A 17,500-nucleotide genomic window follows, 5' to 3' on the forward strand; every position below is an offset into this window, starting at 1 on the left:
TACCCCGGTTCCAGTGGCTGCAGAGTGGAGGCCCAGGCTGGCTGCTCTGCAGTCACTGCCGCTTGTGGCATCCTGCACTGGCATATCTGAGTCTGTCTAACTGTTGACATGCTTGGGATTCACGGTTTCAGGTGTAAAGAGCAGCTGTTCTAACGAAAACCTCTCAAAATATGACGATTTTGTAAAAGAAGATTGTTTCGGCAAGAAAATAAAAGATAGAGAGAGAGAGAGAGAGAGAGAGAGAGAGAGAGAGAGAGAGAGAGAGAGAGAGAGAGAGAGAGAGAGAGAGAGAGAGAGAGAGAGAGAGAGAGAGAGAGAGAGAGAGAGAGAGAGAGAGAGAGAGAGAGAGAGAGAGAGAGAGAGAGAGAGAGAGAGAGAGCGGGGAGACCATGAAACGAAAAAAAAGTAACAGATGATTCAAAGATGATTTTTTAGTGAATCCTCCTGGAGTTGTTCACACATCACCACACTTTTCTCTGAGACATCTAACCCAGTGACACTTTTTTTTTTTTAACTTTATTTTTTCCGTCCTGATAACGCACGTGAAATTCGTCAGCTGGGGAGTGAAGGAGGGAGGAGATAAGAATAAAAATAAAATAAAAAAAAGATAAAAGTAAATTTTGATAGAGAATAAAAAAAATAAATAAATAAATCTAGGGCGAAGGTGAAGAAGAGGCGAGGAAGGTATATAATAAGGGGAGTCGTTTAAAGTCATGTTTTGTTTTAGTACCAGCATCACCACCACCACAGACCTACAGCAACAACAACAGCACGCCGCCACCACCACCAACAAAAAATAGCACCACCACCACCAACAAACAACAGCAACAACAACAACAACAACAACAACAACTACTACTACTACTACTACTACTACTACTACTACTACTACTACTACTACTACTACTACTACTACTAATAATAATAATAATAATAATAATAATAATAATAATAATAATACACTTTACATATTAGAAGCACCATTTCCGAGAGTATGATCCGCTACGAGCCGCTCCTGCTGGGTGAGGACTGTTTTGTATCTTTCTTCATGACGTGACACACCCATCCAACAAACCATTTCCAGTGAATCGCAATGCTTCCATCGCCACACACTGACACCAGTGTGAGAGATTTCCAGTGGAGGGCGGACTGCTGGTGTGTTCGCCATGCATAAAACATAAGGACATAAGAAATAAGGGAAGCTGCAAGAAGCGACCAGGCTTACACGTGGCAGTCCCTGTATGAAGTATACCTACCTATTTCCATCTATTATCCCCTTCCATAGACCTGTGTAATCTTCTCTTAAAACTCCCGTTCCACTCATCTACCACTCTATTTGAGAACCAGTTTCTTCATATCTCCTTCCTAAACCTAAATTTTTCAAGCTTGAACCTGTTATTTCTTGTTCTATCCAGCTTGCTGATCCTAAGAATTTTGGTTGTTATAACCCTTATACCACTTAAAGACTTCTATCAGGACCCCTCTTAACCTACGCCTCTTTAAAGAATGTAAATTTAACAGCTTCAGTCTCGCCTCGTAAGGAGTACTCCTCATCCCCTGTATCTTTTTAGTCATTCTCCTCTGTACTGATTCTAATAGACCTACATCTTTCCTGTAATGTGGGGACCAGAACTGCACAGCGTAGTCTAGATGAGGTCTGAACAGCGCCAAGTATAACTTTAATATTACTTCCGGCCCTCTACTTTTAACAGTCCTAAAAAATGAATCCTAATACCCTATTTGTCCTGTTTCTGGACTCTATGCATTGTTTTCCTAGACGGAGTTCAGAGCTAGCTAGAACTCCTAAATCTTTCTCGTACCCTGTACCTACCAGAGCTTCGTTGTTTATTGTGTACCTACTGTGTGGGTTTCCTCTACCTACGCTAAGTACTTTGCATTTGTTGATATTAAATTGCATTTGCCATCTGTCCGTCCATTCATTCATCCTATCTAAATCTGCCACCAAGGCGATGGCATCCGATTCTAACCTAATTAATCTACCTATCTTTGTGTCATCCGCAAATTTACTAACATCACTACTAATTCCACTATCTAAGTCACTGATATATAGTAGAAATAACAACTTCCCTAATACTGATCCTTGTGGCACCCCACTAATTACATGACCCCACTCGGATTTCGAGCCGTTTATTATTAAAACTCTTTGTCGCCTGTCGCTAAGCCATGACCCTATCCAGCCTAACACCTTCCCATCTATCCCGTGTGCCCTAACCTTTCTCAGGAGCCTTTGATGGGGTGCCTTGTCAAATGCTTTACTAAAGTCCAGATATAAGATATCATAACTATCACCATTATCTACTATCTCGTACACTTTACTGTAAAGACTTAACAAGTTTGTCAGGCAAGACTTCCCCCTTCGTGAAGCCATGCTGTGACTGATTTATCAAGTTATGCTTGTCTAAATGTTCCATAATGTTCCTCGCTATTATTGACTCTAATATTTTACCTATAACTGAAGTTAAGCTGACAGGTCTATAGTTAGACGCTAAAGTTTTATCTCCTTTCTTAAAGATGGGTACTACATTAGCCTGCCTCCACATTACTGGTACCTCACCTGACTCAAGTGATTTCCTAAAGATAGATAGAAACTAACGGCTCACTAATAACCTCTTTGCATTCCTTAAGTACTCTGGAATATATTTCATATGGTCCTGGTGTCTTGAACTTTTTTAGCCTATCCATCTCCTGTTCCACTATCTCCTTAGTTATGGAAATATCTGTCAGCTTCTCATTCTCATCTGCTCTAAACATCTGTTCACTATTTGGCATATCCTGCATGTTTTCCTGGGTGAAGACAGTTAAAAAATACTCATTCAGAATTTTACTAATTTCCTCCCCAAAACTAACCAGCTCCTCATCTGCTGCCTTTAATGGACCTATAGTATCCTTATTCTTCGTCCTGTATACCTGTATACCTGATAAAATACAGTACTTCACAACACTATGGAGTTAATACGAGTGTTGCTTGGGTTATATACTAGTTAGAAAAAATAATGTTCTGGAAGTGTTCGAACATTTCTTGCAGGGTTAATGCAACTCTCACTAATACTAAAGGTCTGTTGCTCATAATATACAATGTTTAATCATTTGTTTTATACTACAGGATTAATCTGTTTACGCAAAGCCGCCAATAAGTAGGAATTAGTTTGAGACGCTGTCTGAAACGTACTACTAAATTTCAAACTTCTCTTTCTGCCATTTGAGAACTGTTATTTAGCCACGTATTCTGAAAGATATATATATTGATGACTACCACCGGCAAGTACGAATATAGCACGTGTACGTCAGGATGAGAACCACTGTGGCAGTGCAAATATTAAGACGATGAGAGGCGGCAGGCGAGGAACAGCCAATAAGAGGAGACTTGCTGCTGACAGGGGGTAATCGTGGTCCACAGAATACTGCGTCCGACGGTTACCGGCTGCTCCTTGTGTGACCGCCACCAGCAGAGCAAATCTTGTCTGTCAGTTGCCTAACCTCCACCCTCAACCGCGTGGAGCAGAAACGCATGAAACATTCCCTCTAAGTTCAAAGTTTCTTAGTTGTCACTGATGATGTGATGGAAAACTGAAAACAATCTCTTCTGACTTAATCATGTCAAGATGTTGGCATGCTGATGACAGCACGTTAATGAGGAATGAGAGAGTTTTCAGATTTTCGTCCAGTTTCCACACCCTGGCTGCCAAGGCCGGCTCGCCATAATTCAGCTTTTTGTCTCTTTTGGAATCATGTCTGTGAGCGCGACGACGGAGGTTAACTCATCAGTATGTAAGTCGTGTGTGTGTGTGTGTGTGTGTGTGTGTGTGTGTGTGTGTGTGTGTGTGTGTGTGTGTGTGTGTGTGTGTGTGTGTGTGTGTGTGTGTGTGTGTGTGTGTGTGTGTGTGTGTGTGTGTGTGTGTGTGTGTGTGTGTGTGTGTGTGTGTGTGTGTGTGTGTGTGTGTGTGTGTGTGTGTGTCTGTGTGTGTTGGCAGGCGGTTCTCGGAATGATCAACAGAGGCTGCTCATGGGAACAATGCGTGGCACCAGTACGTGTTGGCGGTGAGAAACAACTTGAAAAGGAAATAGTGTCGGGGGTCAGCAGTTAGACAAGATGCGACTGTGCCCTCATAGAATCTTGTACCTTGTGTGGCTTTCTTAAACAACAAAGAGGGATTGTAGTGGAGGCCACGGGTGCTGCCAAGGACTACCATGCACTGAACCACAGACACCATCAATAACTCTTTTCATCTTCTTTTCCACAGCGAGTATCCGTGTAACTAAGCTATGATTCTTCTACACTAAAAATTAAGTTAGACTTGGTGAGTGTTAAATAATAATAATCTGAATATGTACTTTCCTAACAAACAGACTTAGCACGTGCGTAAAATAACATTCACTGATGAATTCTGCTTTTAAGGAAGGAACATTTTTATCAAGTCCTCTTTTTTTCATCGTTCACTTAAGGAGAGCGTTTTAGACACCTTGATCTGTCTCCATTTATAAAAAACATATGAAAATAAATGATGACTACATCTTGCATGTTTTTCTTCTACGCTTAAGGAAAAAAACAAAACATACGCGTCATGTTAGGAGTTACTTGGTGGTATTTCAACTGCAACGCAAAAAAGTCTCCAAGGAGGCAGTGACAGAGCATTACTGTAACAGTCCTAGGTGTCTCAGACACAGAGTGCCAGAGTCCCTTCGTGACGGTGGGAGGCCGCTGCGTGCACCTTGACTACACTGTCGCCGGCTCCTGGGAGGATATGCGACAGTACTGCCAAGAGCTCGGGGGTGACCTGATCAATTTGGCTGGTCTACAGTTCTACGGTGACCTCATTTTGTACATGAATAATCTGAGTGAGTTTATCACGGGAAATTGCTGTCGTTGTCTAACTCATCTGTCAGAAGATATTAACGCTGTTATAGATTTTCATAAACTTTATATACTTGTAAAACAGTTTTCTTTAAGACAAGGGAAATCATGTTCAATATTTCCCCCACAGATCTGCCAAAGGTTCACTTCTAGATCGGCGCCATAGACTTGCAACAGGAAGGACAGTGGCTATGGATGGGCGGGACGCCAGTCAGGATGGGAACACCTTACTGGGCCGTCGTTGGGGGCGACACATAGGCGCCGAATGACGGGATCTGGTATAACTGCGCCTGTCTTGATTGTAATAGGTACTACTATTTTAATCATTGTATCTGTGATATTAAAATTGTATGTCCAGTTTGTGAAGTTGTAACCTTATTGTATATGTGTATATATTACTTTAATTATTATCATTTTTTTATTACCATGGTATTCTTTTTCTTTTTTCTTTCAGGATTTATGATGGAAGTTACTCTGCATTTTGTTACAAGTATTTCTATAAATTGTTTTGTTTTGTTTTATTTGCCTACAAGGTCTTATTCTCATGAAGAACTTAGTGTTCGCAATACGACTGAAGGCCACTACATTTACCTTTCCCAGGAGGAAGCTGATCACTTCATCTGCCCTTCAGTCATCAACGCCCTGAAAAAAAAAAAGCGTTATTAATTTTACCTCTAAATATACTTCTAAATATACGTCTGCACCCTCTTTTCATGTCGAGAAAATTTACGCAAATTTTGGAGAGCCCATGACGTTCTGTAACGCAGCATTCCCACAAGCATCCTCCAGTGTGGCTGCACACTCCCAGGATGTGCAAAAATCAACATTCCTGCGGCCTATTGAATTCAAATAAAGCCCCTGTAACAGCTCATCGGCAGCTAGATGTGAGCACAGAAGGGGGTGTTAGAGTCTTGGCTTACGGTGTAGATGGTACGGTGACGGTGACGCCGTACTGATACACAATAAAAGGGACAAAGGTGAACACGGCGTCCTCTGCATATATACAGGAAAGCTTACCTAACCTGCCACACTTGCTCCATCACCAGATAACACAGCACAATGTCACCACATGATAGAGGCGTCGCGACCCACGGCGTGTTCCTGATGCTGGCCGGTGAGTCACAGGCCCTTGGCGCGCTTTGAAGTAAAGCTCAGTCTGAAGGGGCTTATTCAATAAGAATAATAATGAATATATAAACGGATAAATCAAACTCGTACTTCGAGATTATATCTTTTGACAGACATAGACGCGTCAATACATAAACTGTTTGTGCTCAAATCAAGAAGTTGTTCCCTGCGCCATGCATGGTTCAGGTCACGTGCTTCACTCACAGATAAGCTGTAACAAACAACTACCTATGCCGCTATGCTCTCTACATAACGCAGCTCTGTCTCCACAGGAAGCGTGGTCGTGTCCGCAGTGATGGGCCACGCCACTTCAACTGGTGAGTCAGAACCTCCGTACTCAAGGTGCAGAGGTGTGTTTCTGCTCGGGTGTGCACGAGTGTGTATTTTGAAATTCATAGTAAGTCTGGTCAAATTAGGCTGATGGCGAATGACAAAGCAACAAAACAATACAAGTCTCTTTGCTCCGCAGAGGTGGAGTGCCAGAGCCCCTTCACGGAGGTGGGGGGCCACTGCGTGCACCTCGACCACAGTGTCACCGGCACCTGGAGGGAAATGCAACAGTTCTGCCAGGACCTTGGGGGAGACTTGATCAATCTTGGGGATGTACAATTTTACGAAGACATACTTGCGTACATACGCGTCTTGGGTAAGTGTGCGACGCGATCATTTGGAATTTGTGTATGACTGTGACTCATAGTCTCGCAATACTGTCAAAATACCTTTGTTCGTCACTAGATTCATAAACTTTCCTCTGAAAACATATACGATATAATTAAAAAGACAGATACATATTTACTTTCACATATGTTCATCATCATGATATGAATCATAATACGATTGTTTGTCGCTAGATCTGCCCAAAATTAACTTTTGGATCGGCGCGTCTGACCTGGAGCAGGAAGGCCTCTGGACGTGGACAGACGGGACGCCAGTCAAGATGGGCACGCCCTTCTGGGCCAACTATGGAGGTGACAATATACAGATGCCTGCAGGAGGAAGAGAACAAAACTGTGCTGTACTCGATGTAAATCTGCACTACTACTTCAATGATTACGACTGCAAGAGTCACACAAAGTGTCCAATTTGTGAAAAGATGTAGTAAAAACATTTACATTATGTATAGTCGTGACATTTACTGTGTCAACAACTATGATGAGAAACTGTAGCAACCTAACACAGCGATGCTTGGTTTTTTTATATTTTTCACTCCGAGACCGTGAGGCAGAGTACATGTCTCTGCACTGCCTCTCCTTCCCTCTCATTCCTTCCAATGTCGATTCCAAGCAATGACCCTCGTGACAAGGCTCGACAGTCACAAACAAGTAATCGAAACGTTTTAAGAATATGTACTGATTTCTGGAACAATATATCATATACGTCTGTCTTTATCCGAGGCACATCAAAGTATGCTTGTCTTATGTTTTGTTTCCTGGCACTGAAAGGCAACTCCATCATATGTCCAGTAAGGCGTCCATTAAGGCATTACAGCCTCGGTGTTTGGTGTAAATAATAAATGCCATTCAGAAACCTATTCCATTTCCATATTCTCTCTTCGAGTTACTGGAACTTCGTGCCGCAAAACTAATAGATATTTTGAAAGAGAGAGAGAGAGGAGAGAGAGAGAGAGAGAGAGAGAGAGAGAGAGAGAGAGAGAGAGAGGAGAGAGAGAGAGAGAGAGAGAGAGAGAGAGAAGAGAGAGAGAGAGGAGAGAGGAGAGAGAGAGAGAGAGAGAGAGAGAGAGAGAGAGAGAGAGAGAGAGAGAGAGAGAGAGAGAGAGAGAGAGAGAATATGTGTGTGTGTGTGTGTGTGTGTGTTTCCCTTCTCCTTGCTATGGGGGAGAGGAGAGCCGTTGTCTCCACGTCGCAGAGCATTAAGGACCCAGCCAGCCGAGGACCACCTGAAGCAAGGCGTCCGGACAACCTCGTGACGCCAGCATTTAGTGGAAGGGACAGCGCTGGACAGTCAGTGAAGGGATGAGTCTCCAGGATGACGAGCAGGAACAACACAGTAAGAAATGTGACCAACCACGCCACACTACAACGCCTCCACTCGTCTTTAACTCAAACGTTGGAGTGCTTGTATTGCCGCGTGTACCTTGCCATTTACTGAAGATGGCACGATTTTGGTCTTAAATTTTTTCTCTCTCGTTTAGAAATATTTAGAAGCACGTTTTCTTAGTTTTTTTTTTCTGTCTCTAACGATAAGGGTTCAAGGTTTAAGCAATGTAATATTGGAATGGTGATCAATTTAATATTCACCAGAAGAAAAAGTTCATGTCGAAATTCTGAGAAATTCAGAAAGTGGGTATCTAATTTCTTACAGCAGAGAAGCTTGAGCTACAGTCAGGTGCGCGTGAGTCTTCCAAGGAAAATTTTGGAAGTCATTCATGGAAACTATACGAGACAACGAGGAGGTTGACGGGGAAATTGAAAATAACACAAGAGTAGTAAAGGCCAGCTTAGGGGAGAGGGTATCCAATAAGGAGGTGGAAATAGCTTTGAGCGAGCGAGTATTGAGTATTTGAGCGAGTATAGAGAGAAGATTATGAAGACCGGGATAAGGCACCGCAACGTGATGAAAATGGAAACCTGAAGGAGACAACAAACTTCATGAGGACAAAAATAGACGAAAGAAGTGTCAGGTGTGGGTGGAGTGGAAAAGGAGTTGCTGGGAGCAGATGTGAAATGGCTGTGCGTTGACTGTGGCAGCTTTGTCAGGGAGCTACAGGAAGAAAAAAATTAGTGGAAGATTGGGAACAAGCGGAAATATCTCCATTCATAGGGAAGTATGCCAGAGATTCTGTAAACTATATACCATTAAGTTTCTTCTTTTATCCATAAAAGGTGCTTGCTAAGAATGAAGCAAAGACAAGAGGAAATACTTGGAGAAGAGCAAACTTGTTTCAGGAATGGAAGAGCGACAATCTAACACATCTTCACACTTATTTAGATAGTAAGGAAAAGGTGAGAAAAAGCTAAAGATACATATTGTGTCTTCAGAGAAACTAGACCGGCCTTCGACACGGTGAAAAGAGAAAGCCTGGTGAGAGTGCAGCGGAATTTGAGGAAGGTCTGGTGAGGGAGGCGAAGAAACTACACGGTAATGCAACGGTGAGAGTAAGAAAAAGCATAGTGACAGATAATCTCATGACAAGGGGTATGATTCATGCTTGTCCTTCTCCCCTGCTTATTTCATTCATTGATCTTGAAAGAGTAATGGTGGAAACATGGAAGTACATGGAGGAGGCAGTAGACACCTGCCGAAACGATCATTATTAGGCCTCTTTCACACAAGGCGTGAAATTCACGCCCCGTGAAAAATCACGCGGCGGGAAGTTCACGCTCAATCGTTCACACGTGGTGGTTTTTTTCACGCCTGACTCCTGGAATTCTGTTTCATTATTGCATTGCTGTGCTCCGAGAGTGGTCACAACTCACAAGTGTGTGTAAAAACAGGTGAACAAATGGCTGCCCAGAGTAAAGAAAAAAAAGCCCTCCTTTTATATTTGTTGTATAAAAGACAGCAAAAAAAGAAAAGAAGGCGCTGCTGGGTGCACATGCATGTTTATGTATTTGTTATTACATAAGTACACATTCAGTAACAATAAAAAATGACTTTAATTATTCTTTTACCTATTGTAGATTTTCATTCAGTACGGGAGATGCACACGTCCACATTACCCGCTGCCTGAACTGTACTGCCAGGTGGCGGCGTGACAAAACACGCCGAGTGTGAAAGAAAGCATTGAACACCATTGGAAGCTAAACTTTGGCGTGAAATTTCACGCTTCGTTTTTAGCAGACACACACTCGGCATCAGACGTGAAATTCACGCCGCGTGAAAAAACTGCCATGTCTGAACAGAAGTATGCATTTTGTATGTCCGCTTAGGTTGGGCGTGAACTTCCCGCCGCGTGATTTTTCACACGGCGTGAATTTCACGCCTTGTGTGAAAGGGGCCTTACTCCCAGTGAGGTCTAAAGCACTGTTCAGGGGGTGCTGTGAACTTATCATTAAACTCAGCTGTGACCTCACTGAACGTTTCCCTTTGTGTCTCACAACACATGGGGGCAGTCACAGCCTGCCCTCTAAAGACAACTCTCTTCCTCCACACAAAACTACAAGCACCTGATAACACACACACCTGTCACTTAAAAATTTTAAAATCATCATGGCGACTCCTACACCAGCCTCGGAGTCCCCATCTGGGGAGGGGACCATAAATGTCCCCAGGTCGGACTGCCTTTCTGTCGACGACCCTAAATGTCTTGACACCCCCCCTCAACTTTTTCTTCACTAACTTCTGCAACATTCGCGGTCTAAGATCTAATTTTCAATCTGTAGAACACCACCTCTCCTCTTCTAAACCTCATCTTCTTTTCCTCACTGAAACTCAGGTGTCTGAGGCAACTGACAGTAGTCCCCTTTCTGTTCCCTCCTACTTTCTTTATCCTTATTTTCGATCCAAAGCTGGATGCTGCGTTTATGTGCGCAATGACAACCTGCTCTCGTGCCCACGCTCTTGAATCTTCCGAGTTTTCCACCATCTGGCTACGACTACAGAGTCACTCTCAAACTAAATTTATCTGTGCTGTATACCTCTCACCTAACTTCTCTGACTATAAGAAATTCTTTGACTACTTAACTTCCAAAGTGGAGCACATCCTGACCCTCTTCCCTTTTGCAGAGATCTCCATTCTTGGAGACTTCAATGTTCACCACCAGCTTTGGCTTTCCTCTCCCTTCAGTGACCATCCTGGTGAATTAGCCTTCAACTTTGCTATCCTCCATGATCTAGAGCAATTGGTGCAACACCCTACTCGTATTCCTGACCGTCTTGGAGATACGCCCAACATTCTTGACCTTTTCCTGACCTCTAATCCTTCTGCTTATGCTGTCACCCTTTCTTCTCCGTTGGGCTCCTCCAATCACAGTCACAGCCTGCCCTCTAAAGACAACTCTCTTCCTCCACACAAAACTACAAGCACCTAATAACACACACACCCTTCACTCAAAAAATTTTAAAATCATGGCGACTCCTACACCAGCCTCGGAGTCCCCATCTGGGGAGGGGACCATAAATGTCCCCAGGTCGGACTGCCTTTCCGTCGACGACCGTAAGTGTCTTGACACCCCCCCTCAACTTTTTCTTCATTAACTTCTGCAACATTCGCGGTCTAAGATCTAATTTTCAATCTGTAGAACACCACCTCTCCTCTTCTAAACCTCATCTTCTTTTCCTCACTGAAACTCAGGTGTCTGAGGCAACTGACAATAGCCCCTTTTCTGTTCCCTCCTACTTTCTCTATCCTCATTTTCGATCCAAAGCTGGATGCTGCGTTTATGTGCGCAATGACTTAACCTGCTCTCGTGCCCACGCTCTTGAATCTTCCGAGTTTTCCACCATCTGGCTTCGACTACAGAGTCATTCTCATACTAAATTTATCTGTGCTGTATACCTCTCTCCTAACTCCTCTGACTATAAGAAATTCTTTGACTACTTAACTTCCAAAGTGGAGCACATTCTGACCCTCTTCCCTTTTGCAGAGATCTCCATTCTTGGAGACTTCAATGTTCACCACCAGCTTTGGCTTTCCTCTCCCTTCACTGACCATCCTGGTGAACTAGCCTACAACTTTGCTATCCTCCATGACCTAGAGCAATTGGTGCAACACCCTACTCGTATTCCTGACCGTCTTGGAGATACGCCCAACATTCTTGACCTTTTCCTGACCTCTAATCCTTCTGCTTATGCTGTCACCCTTTCTTCTCCGTTGGGCTCCTCCGATCACAATCTCATATCTTTATCTTGTCCTATCACTCCAATCCCTCCTCAGGATCCCCCTAAGCGAAGGTGCCTCTGGCGTTTTGCCTCTGCTAGTTGGGGGGACCTGAGGCGGTATTTTGCTGATTTTCCTTGGAATGACTACTGCTTCCGTGTCAGAGACCCGTCTTTGTGTGCTGAGCGCATAACAGAGGTGATAGTGTCTGGCATGGAGGCGTACATTCCTCACTCTTTTTCTCGTCCTAAACCTTCTAAACCTTGGTTTAACACAGCTTGTTCTCGTGCTATACATGATAGAGAGGTGGCCCACAAAAGGTACTTAAGCCTTCCTTCACCAGAATCTCATGCACTTTATATTTCTGCCCGGAACCATGCCAAGTCTGTTCTCCAACTAGCCAAAAACTCCTTCATTAACAGAAAATGTCAAAACCTTTCAAGATCTAACTCCCCTCGTGATTTCTGGCATCTAGCCAAAAATATCTCCAATAACTTTGCTTCTTCTTCTTTCCCTCCTCTACTTCAACCAGATGGCACCACTGCTATCACATCTATTTCTAAAGCTGAACTCTTTGCTCAAACCTTTGCTAAAAACTCTACCTTGGATGATTCTGGGCTTGTTCCTCCCTCTCCTCCACCCTCTGACTACTTCATGCCTCGTATTAAAATTCTTCGTAATGATGTTTTCCATGCCCTCGCTGGCCTAAACCCTCAGAAGGCTTATGGACCTGATGGGGTCCCTCCTATTGTTCTCCGAAACTGTGCCTCCGTGCTTGCACCTTGCCTAGTCAAACTCTTTCAGCTCTGTCTGTCAACATCTACCTTTCCTTCTTGCTGGAAGTTTGCCTACATTCAACCTGTTCCTAAAAAGGGTGACCGCTCTAATCCCTCAAACTACCGTCCTATTGCTTTAATTTCCTGCTTATCTAAAGTTTTTGAATCTATCCTCAACAGGAAGATTCTTAAACATCTATCACTTCACAACCTTCTATCTGATCGCCAGTATGGGTTCCGTCAAGGACGCTCTACTGGTGATCTTCTGGCTTTCCTTACTGAGTCTTGGTCATCCTCTTTTAGAGACTTTGGTGAAACTTTTGCTGTTGCCTTGGACATATCAAAAGCCTTTGATAGAGTCTGGCACAAAGCTTTGATTTCCAAACTACCCTCCTACGGTTTCTATCCTTCTCTCTGTAACTTCATCTCAAGTTTCCTTTCTGACCGTTCTATTGCTGCTGTGGTAGACGGTCATTGTTCTTCTCCTAAATCTATTAACTGTGGTGTTCCTCAGGGTTCTGTCCTGTCACCCACTCTCTTCTTATTATTCATTAATGATCTTCTAAACCAAACTTCTTGTCCTATCCACTCCTATGCTGATGATACCACCCTGCACTTTTCCACGTCTTTTCATAGACGTCCAACCCTTCAGGAGGTAAACATATCACGCAGGGAAGCCACAGAACGCCTGACTTCTGATCTTTCTAAAATTTCTGATTGGGGCAGAGCAAACTTGGTATTGTTCAATGCCTCAAAAACTCAATTCCTCCATCTATCAACTCGACACAATCTTCCAGACAACTATCCCCTCTTCTTCAATGACACTCAACTGTCCCCCTCTTCTACACTGAACATCCTCGGTCTGTCCTTTACTTATAATCTGAACTGGAAACTTCACATCTCATCTCTAGCTAAAACGGCTTCTATGAAGTTAGGTGTTCTGAGACGTCTCCGCCAGTTTTTCTCACCCCCCCAGCTGCTAACTCTGTACAAGGGCCTTATCCGTCCATGTATGGAGTATGCTTCACATGTCTGGGGGGGTTCCACTCATACTGCTGTTCTAGACAGGGTGGAATCAAAAGCTTTTCGTCTCATCAACTCCTCTCCTCTAACTGACTGTCTTCAGCCTCTCTCTCACCGCCGCAATGTTGCATCTCTTGCTGTCTTCTACCGCTATTTTCATGCTAACTGCTCTTCTGATCTTGCTAACTGCATGCCTCCACTCCTTCCGCGGCCTCGCTGCACAAGACTTTCTTCTTTCTCTCACTCCTATTCTGTCCACCTCTCTAACGCAAGAGTTAACCAGTATTCTCAATCATTCATCCCTTTCTCTGGTAAACTCTGGAACTCCTTGCCTGCTTCTGTATTTCCACCTTCCTATGACTTGAATTCCTTCAAGAGGGAGGTTTCAAGACACTTATCCACCAATTTTTGACCACTGCTTTGACCCTTTTAGGGACTGGCATTTCAGTGGGCATTTTTTTTTATTAGATTTTTGTTGCCCTTGGCCAGTATCCTTCCTACATAAAAAAAAAAAAAAAAAAAAAAAAAAAATCACAATCTCATCTCTGTATCTTGTCCTATCACTCCAATCCCTCCTCAGGATCCCCCTAAGCGAAGGTACCTCTGGCGTTTTGCCTCTGCTAGTTGGGGGGACCTGAGGAGGTATTTTGCTGATTTTCCTTGGAATGACTACTGCTTCCATGTCAGAGACCCGTCTTTGTGTGCTGAGCGCATAAAAGAGGTGATAATGTCTGGCATGGAGGCGTACATTCCTCACTCTTTTTCTCGACCTAAACCTTCTAAACCTTGGTTTAACAAAGTTTGTTCTCGTGCTATACATGATAGAGAGGTGGCCCACAAAAGGTACTTAAGCCTTCCATCACCAGAATCTCATGCACTTTATATTTCTGCCCGGAACCATGCCAAGTCTGTTCTCCAACTAGCCAAAAACTCCTTCATTAACAGAAAGTGTCAGAACCTATCAAGATCTAACTCCCCTCGTGACTTCTGGCATCTAGCCAAAAATATCTCCAATAACTTTGCTTCTTCTTCTTTCCCTCCTCTATTTCAATCAGATGGCACCACTGCTATCACATCTATTTCTAAAGCTGAACTCTTCGCTCAAACCTTTGCTAAAAACTCTACCTTGGAAGATTCTGGACTTGTTCCTCCCTCTCCTCCACCCACTGACTACTTCATGCCACCTATTAAAATTCTTCGCAATAATGTTTTCCATGCCCTTGCTGGACTAAACCCTCGGAAGGCTTATGGACCTGATGGGGTCCCTCCTATTGTTCTCCGAAACTGTGCCTCCGTGCTTGCACCTTGCCTAGTCAAACTCTTTCACCTCTGTCTGTCAACATCTACCTTTCCTTCTTGCTGGAAGTTTGCCTACATTCAACCTGTTCCTAAAAAGGGTGACCGTTCTAATCCCTCAAACTACCGTCCTATTGCTTTAATTTCCTGCCTATCTAAAGTTTTTGAATCTATCCTCAACATGAAGATTCTTAAACATCTATCGCTTCACAACCTTCTATCTGATCACCAGTATGGGTTCCGCCAAGGCCGCTCTACTGGTGATCTGGCTTTCCTTACTGAGCCTTGGTCATCCTCTTTTAGAGATTTTGGTGAAACTTTTGCTGTTGCCTTGGACATATCAAAAGCCTTTGATAGAGTCTGGCACAAAGCTTTGATTTCCAAACTACCCTCCTACGGCTTCTATCCTTCTCTCTGTAACTTCATCTCAAGTTTCCTTTCTGATCGTTCTATTGCTGCTGTGGTAGACGGTCACTGTTCTCCTAAATATATTAACAGTGGTGTTCCTCAGAGTTCCGTCCTGTCATCCACTCTCTTCTTATTATTTATTAATGATCTTCTAAACCAAACTTCTTGTCCTATCCACTCCTACGCTGATGATACCACCCTGCACTTTTCCACATCTTTTCATAGACATCTAGCCCTTCAGGATGTAAACATTTCACGCAGGGAAGCCACAGAACGCTTGACTTCTGATCTTTCTAAAATTTCTGATTGGGGCAGAGCAAACCTGGTATTGTTTAATGCCTCAAAAACTCAATTCCTCCATCTATCAACTCGACACAACCTTCCAGACAACTATCCCCTCTTCTTCAATGACACTCAACTGTCCCCCTCTTCTACACTGAACATCCTCGGTCTGTCCTTTACTTATAATCTGAACTGGAAACTTCACATCTCATCTCTAGCTAAAACAGCTTCTATGAAGTTAGGTGTTCTGAGACGTCTCCGCCAGTTTTTCTCACCCCCCCCAGCTGCTAACTCTGTACAAGGGCCTCATCCATCCATGTATGGAGTATGGTTCACATGTCTGGGGGGGTTCCACTCATACTGCTCTTCTAGACAGGGTGGAATCAAAAGCTTTTCGTCTCATCAACTCCTCTCCTCTAATTGACTGTCTTCAGCCTCTCTCTCATCGCCGCAATGTTGCATCTCTAGCTGTCTTCTACCGCTATTTTCATGCTAACTGCTCTTCTGGTCTTGCTAACTGCATGCCTCCCCTCCTCCCGCGGCCTCGCTGCACAAGACTTTCTTCTTTCTCTCACCTCTATTCTGTCCACCTCTCTAACGTAAGAGTCAACCAGTATTCTCAGTCATTCATCCCTTTCTCTGGTAAACTCTGGAACTCCCTGCCTGCTTCTGTATTTCCACCTTCCTATGACTTGAATTCCTTCAAGAGGGAGGTTTCAAGACACTTATCCTTCAATTTTTGACTACCGCTTTGGACCCTTTTATGGGATTGGCATTTCAGTGGGCATTTTTTTTTTATCGGATTTTTGTTGCCCTTGGTCAGTGTCCCTCCTACATAAAAAAAAGAAAAAGAAAAAAAACAGGGAAAACAGGAGGGAAGTGTGGAGGTGAGGAGCTTGAAGTTCCCAAATTTAAGGTATAGCGATGACGCAGTGAAAGTGGCGGCGTGGAGATATGATGTATACAGCGAGGATAAATCATGGAATATGAAAATAGGCAGAAAGAGTGAAAGAAGTTCTGGACGCACATCTCATTCCAGGAGGGAGTGAGTAGGTCGACAGTTTCAGATGGCCGGGCGTACCAATAAGAGATGATAAAGTAAAACAGCCCCTAAAAGTGTGTTGGAATGAGATAGAGAGCATGTCATAGGTTAAAGAATATATGATGGAATAATAGCGTGAGCATGATGATGTTATCAACGATTTTTTATTGGCTTGTGAAACAGGATGGAGAAAGGAAGCCATTCACATTTGAGATGAGATGTCTAAGAAGGATGTCCACGACTACATGAGGGAGTTTTACCAAGCGAGATAATTGCATCACAATGGATTCTCTCTTTGAATCTTCCATTAGTAGTTAGTTGAACATTTTTTAATCTCTCCTTTCATCTACTGAGTATTCGCTGGCTTACCTCTAATATTATACCTAGATACTTAATGCGCCTTTTAATGAAATGAGTTTACAGAAAAGAAAAAAATCACTTTCCCGATGCCATCATCTTATTTTTCTGAAAACACAACCTTGCCGGTGGCACAAAGAAGAAATACTGGCCTCTGGGAAACTGCCAGATGTTGCAGATGGGGTGAAGAGGCAAGAGTGTTCAGTAAACAAAGTTAAAGAATACAAAAAAAGTACATGGTGCGTGCTTTCGTTAGTCCACTTTCCCTAACACAGTCTCTCAATATAATTATTATTACATAACAATACAGCAACACCAACATCCTGAACTTTCATCCAATTAAAATCGTATTACCCATTTAAGTTTTGTATGCAATAAGAGCAAACTTAGTATTGTTCAATGCCTCAAAAACTCGATTCCTCCATCTATTAACTCGACACAACCCTTCACATAACTATCCCTTCTTCTTCAGTGACACTCAACTGTCACCTATTCTTCACTGAACTTCCTCGGTCTGTCCTTTACTAATAATCTAA

General features: G+C 43.2%; 1 protein-coding gene across 1 annotated transcript in view; it reads left to right on the forward strand.

Moving 5' to 3' along the window:
- Positions 1–7,529, forward strand: part of LOC135102474 (uncharacterized) — a 9,089-nt gene extending 1,560 nt beyond the window's left edge. The window contains exons 5-11 of the mRNA XM_064007789.1: positions 4,681–4,857; positions 5,004–5,014; positions 5,641–5,822; positions 5,929–5,987; positions 6,274–6,351; positions 6,471–6,647; positions 6,853–7,529. Of these exons, the coding sequence (XP_063863859.1) occupies positions 4,681–4,857; positions 5,004–5,014; positions 5,641–5,822; positions 5,929–5,987; positions 6,274–6,351; positions 6,471–6,647; positions 6,853–7,100 (932 nt within the window). The 3' untranslated portion in view covers positions 7,101–7,529. The remainder of the gene's footprint in view (positions 1–4,680; positions 4,858–5,003; positions 5,015–5,640; positions 5,823–5,928; positions 5,988–6,273; positions 6,352–6,470; positions 6,648–6,852) is intronic.
- The last annotated feature ends 9,971 nt before the right edge of the window (positions 7,530–17,500 follow it).

Source organism: Scylla paramamosain, chromosome 7 (genome assembly GCF_035594125.1).
Source record: "Scylla paramamosain isolate STU-SP2022 chromosome 7, ASM3559412v1, whole genome shotgun sequence".
NCBI classification, from domain to species: domain Eukaryota; kingdom Metazoa; phylum Arthropoda; class Malacostraca; order Decapoda; family Portunidae; genus Scylla; species Scylla paramamosain.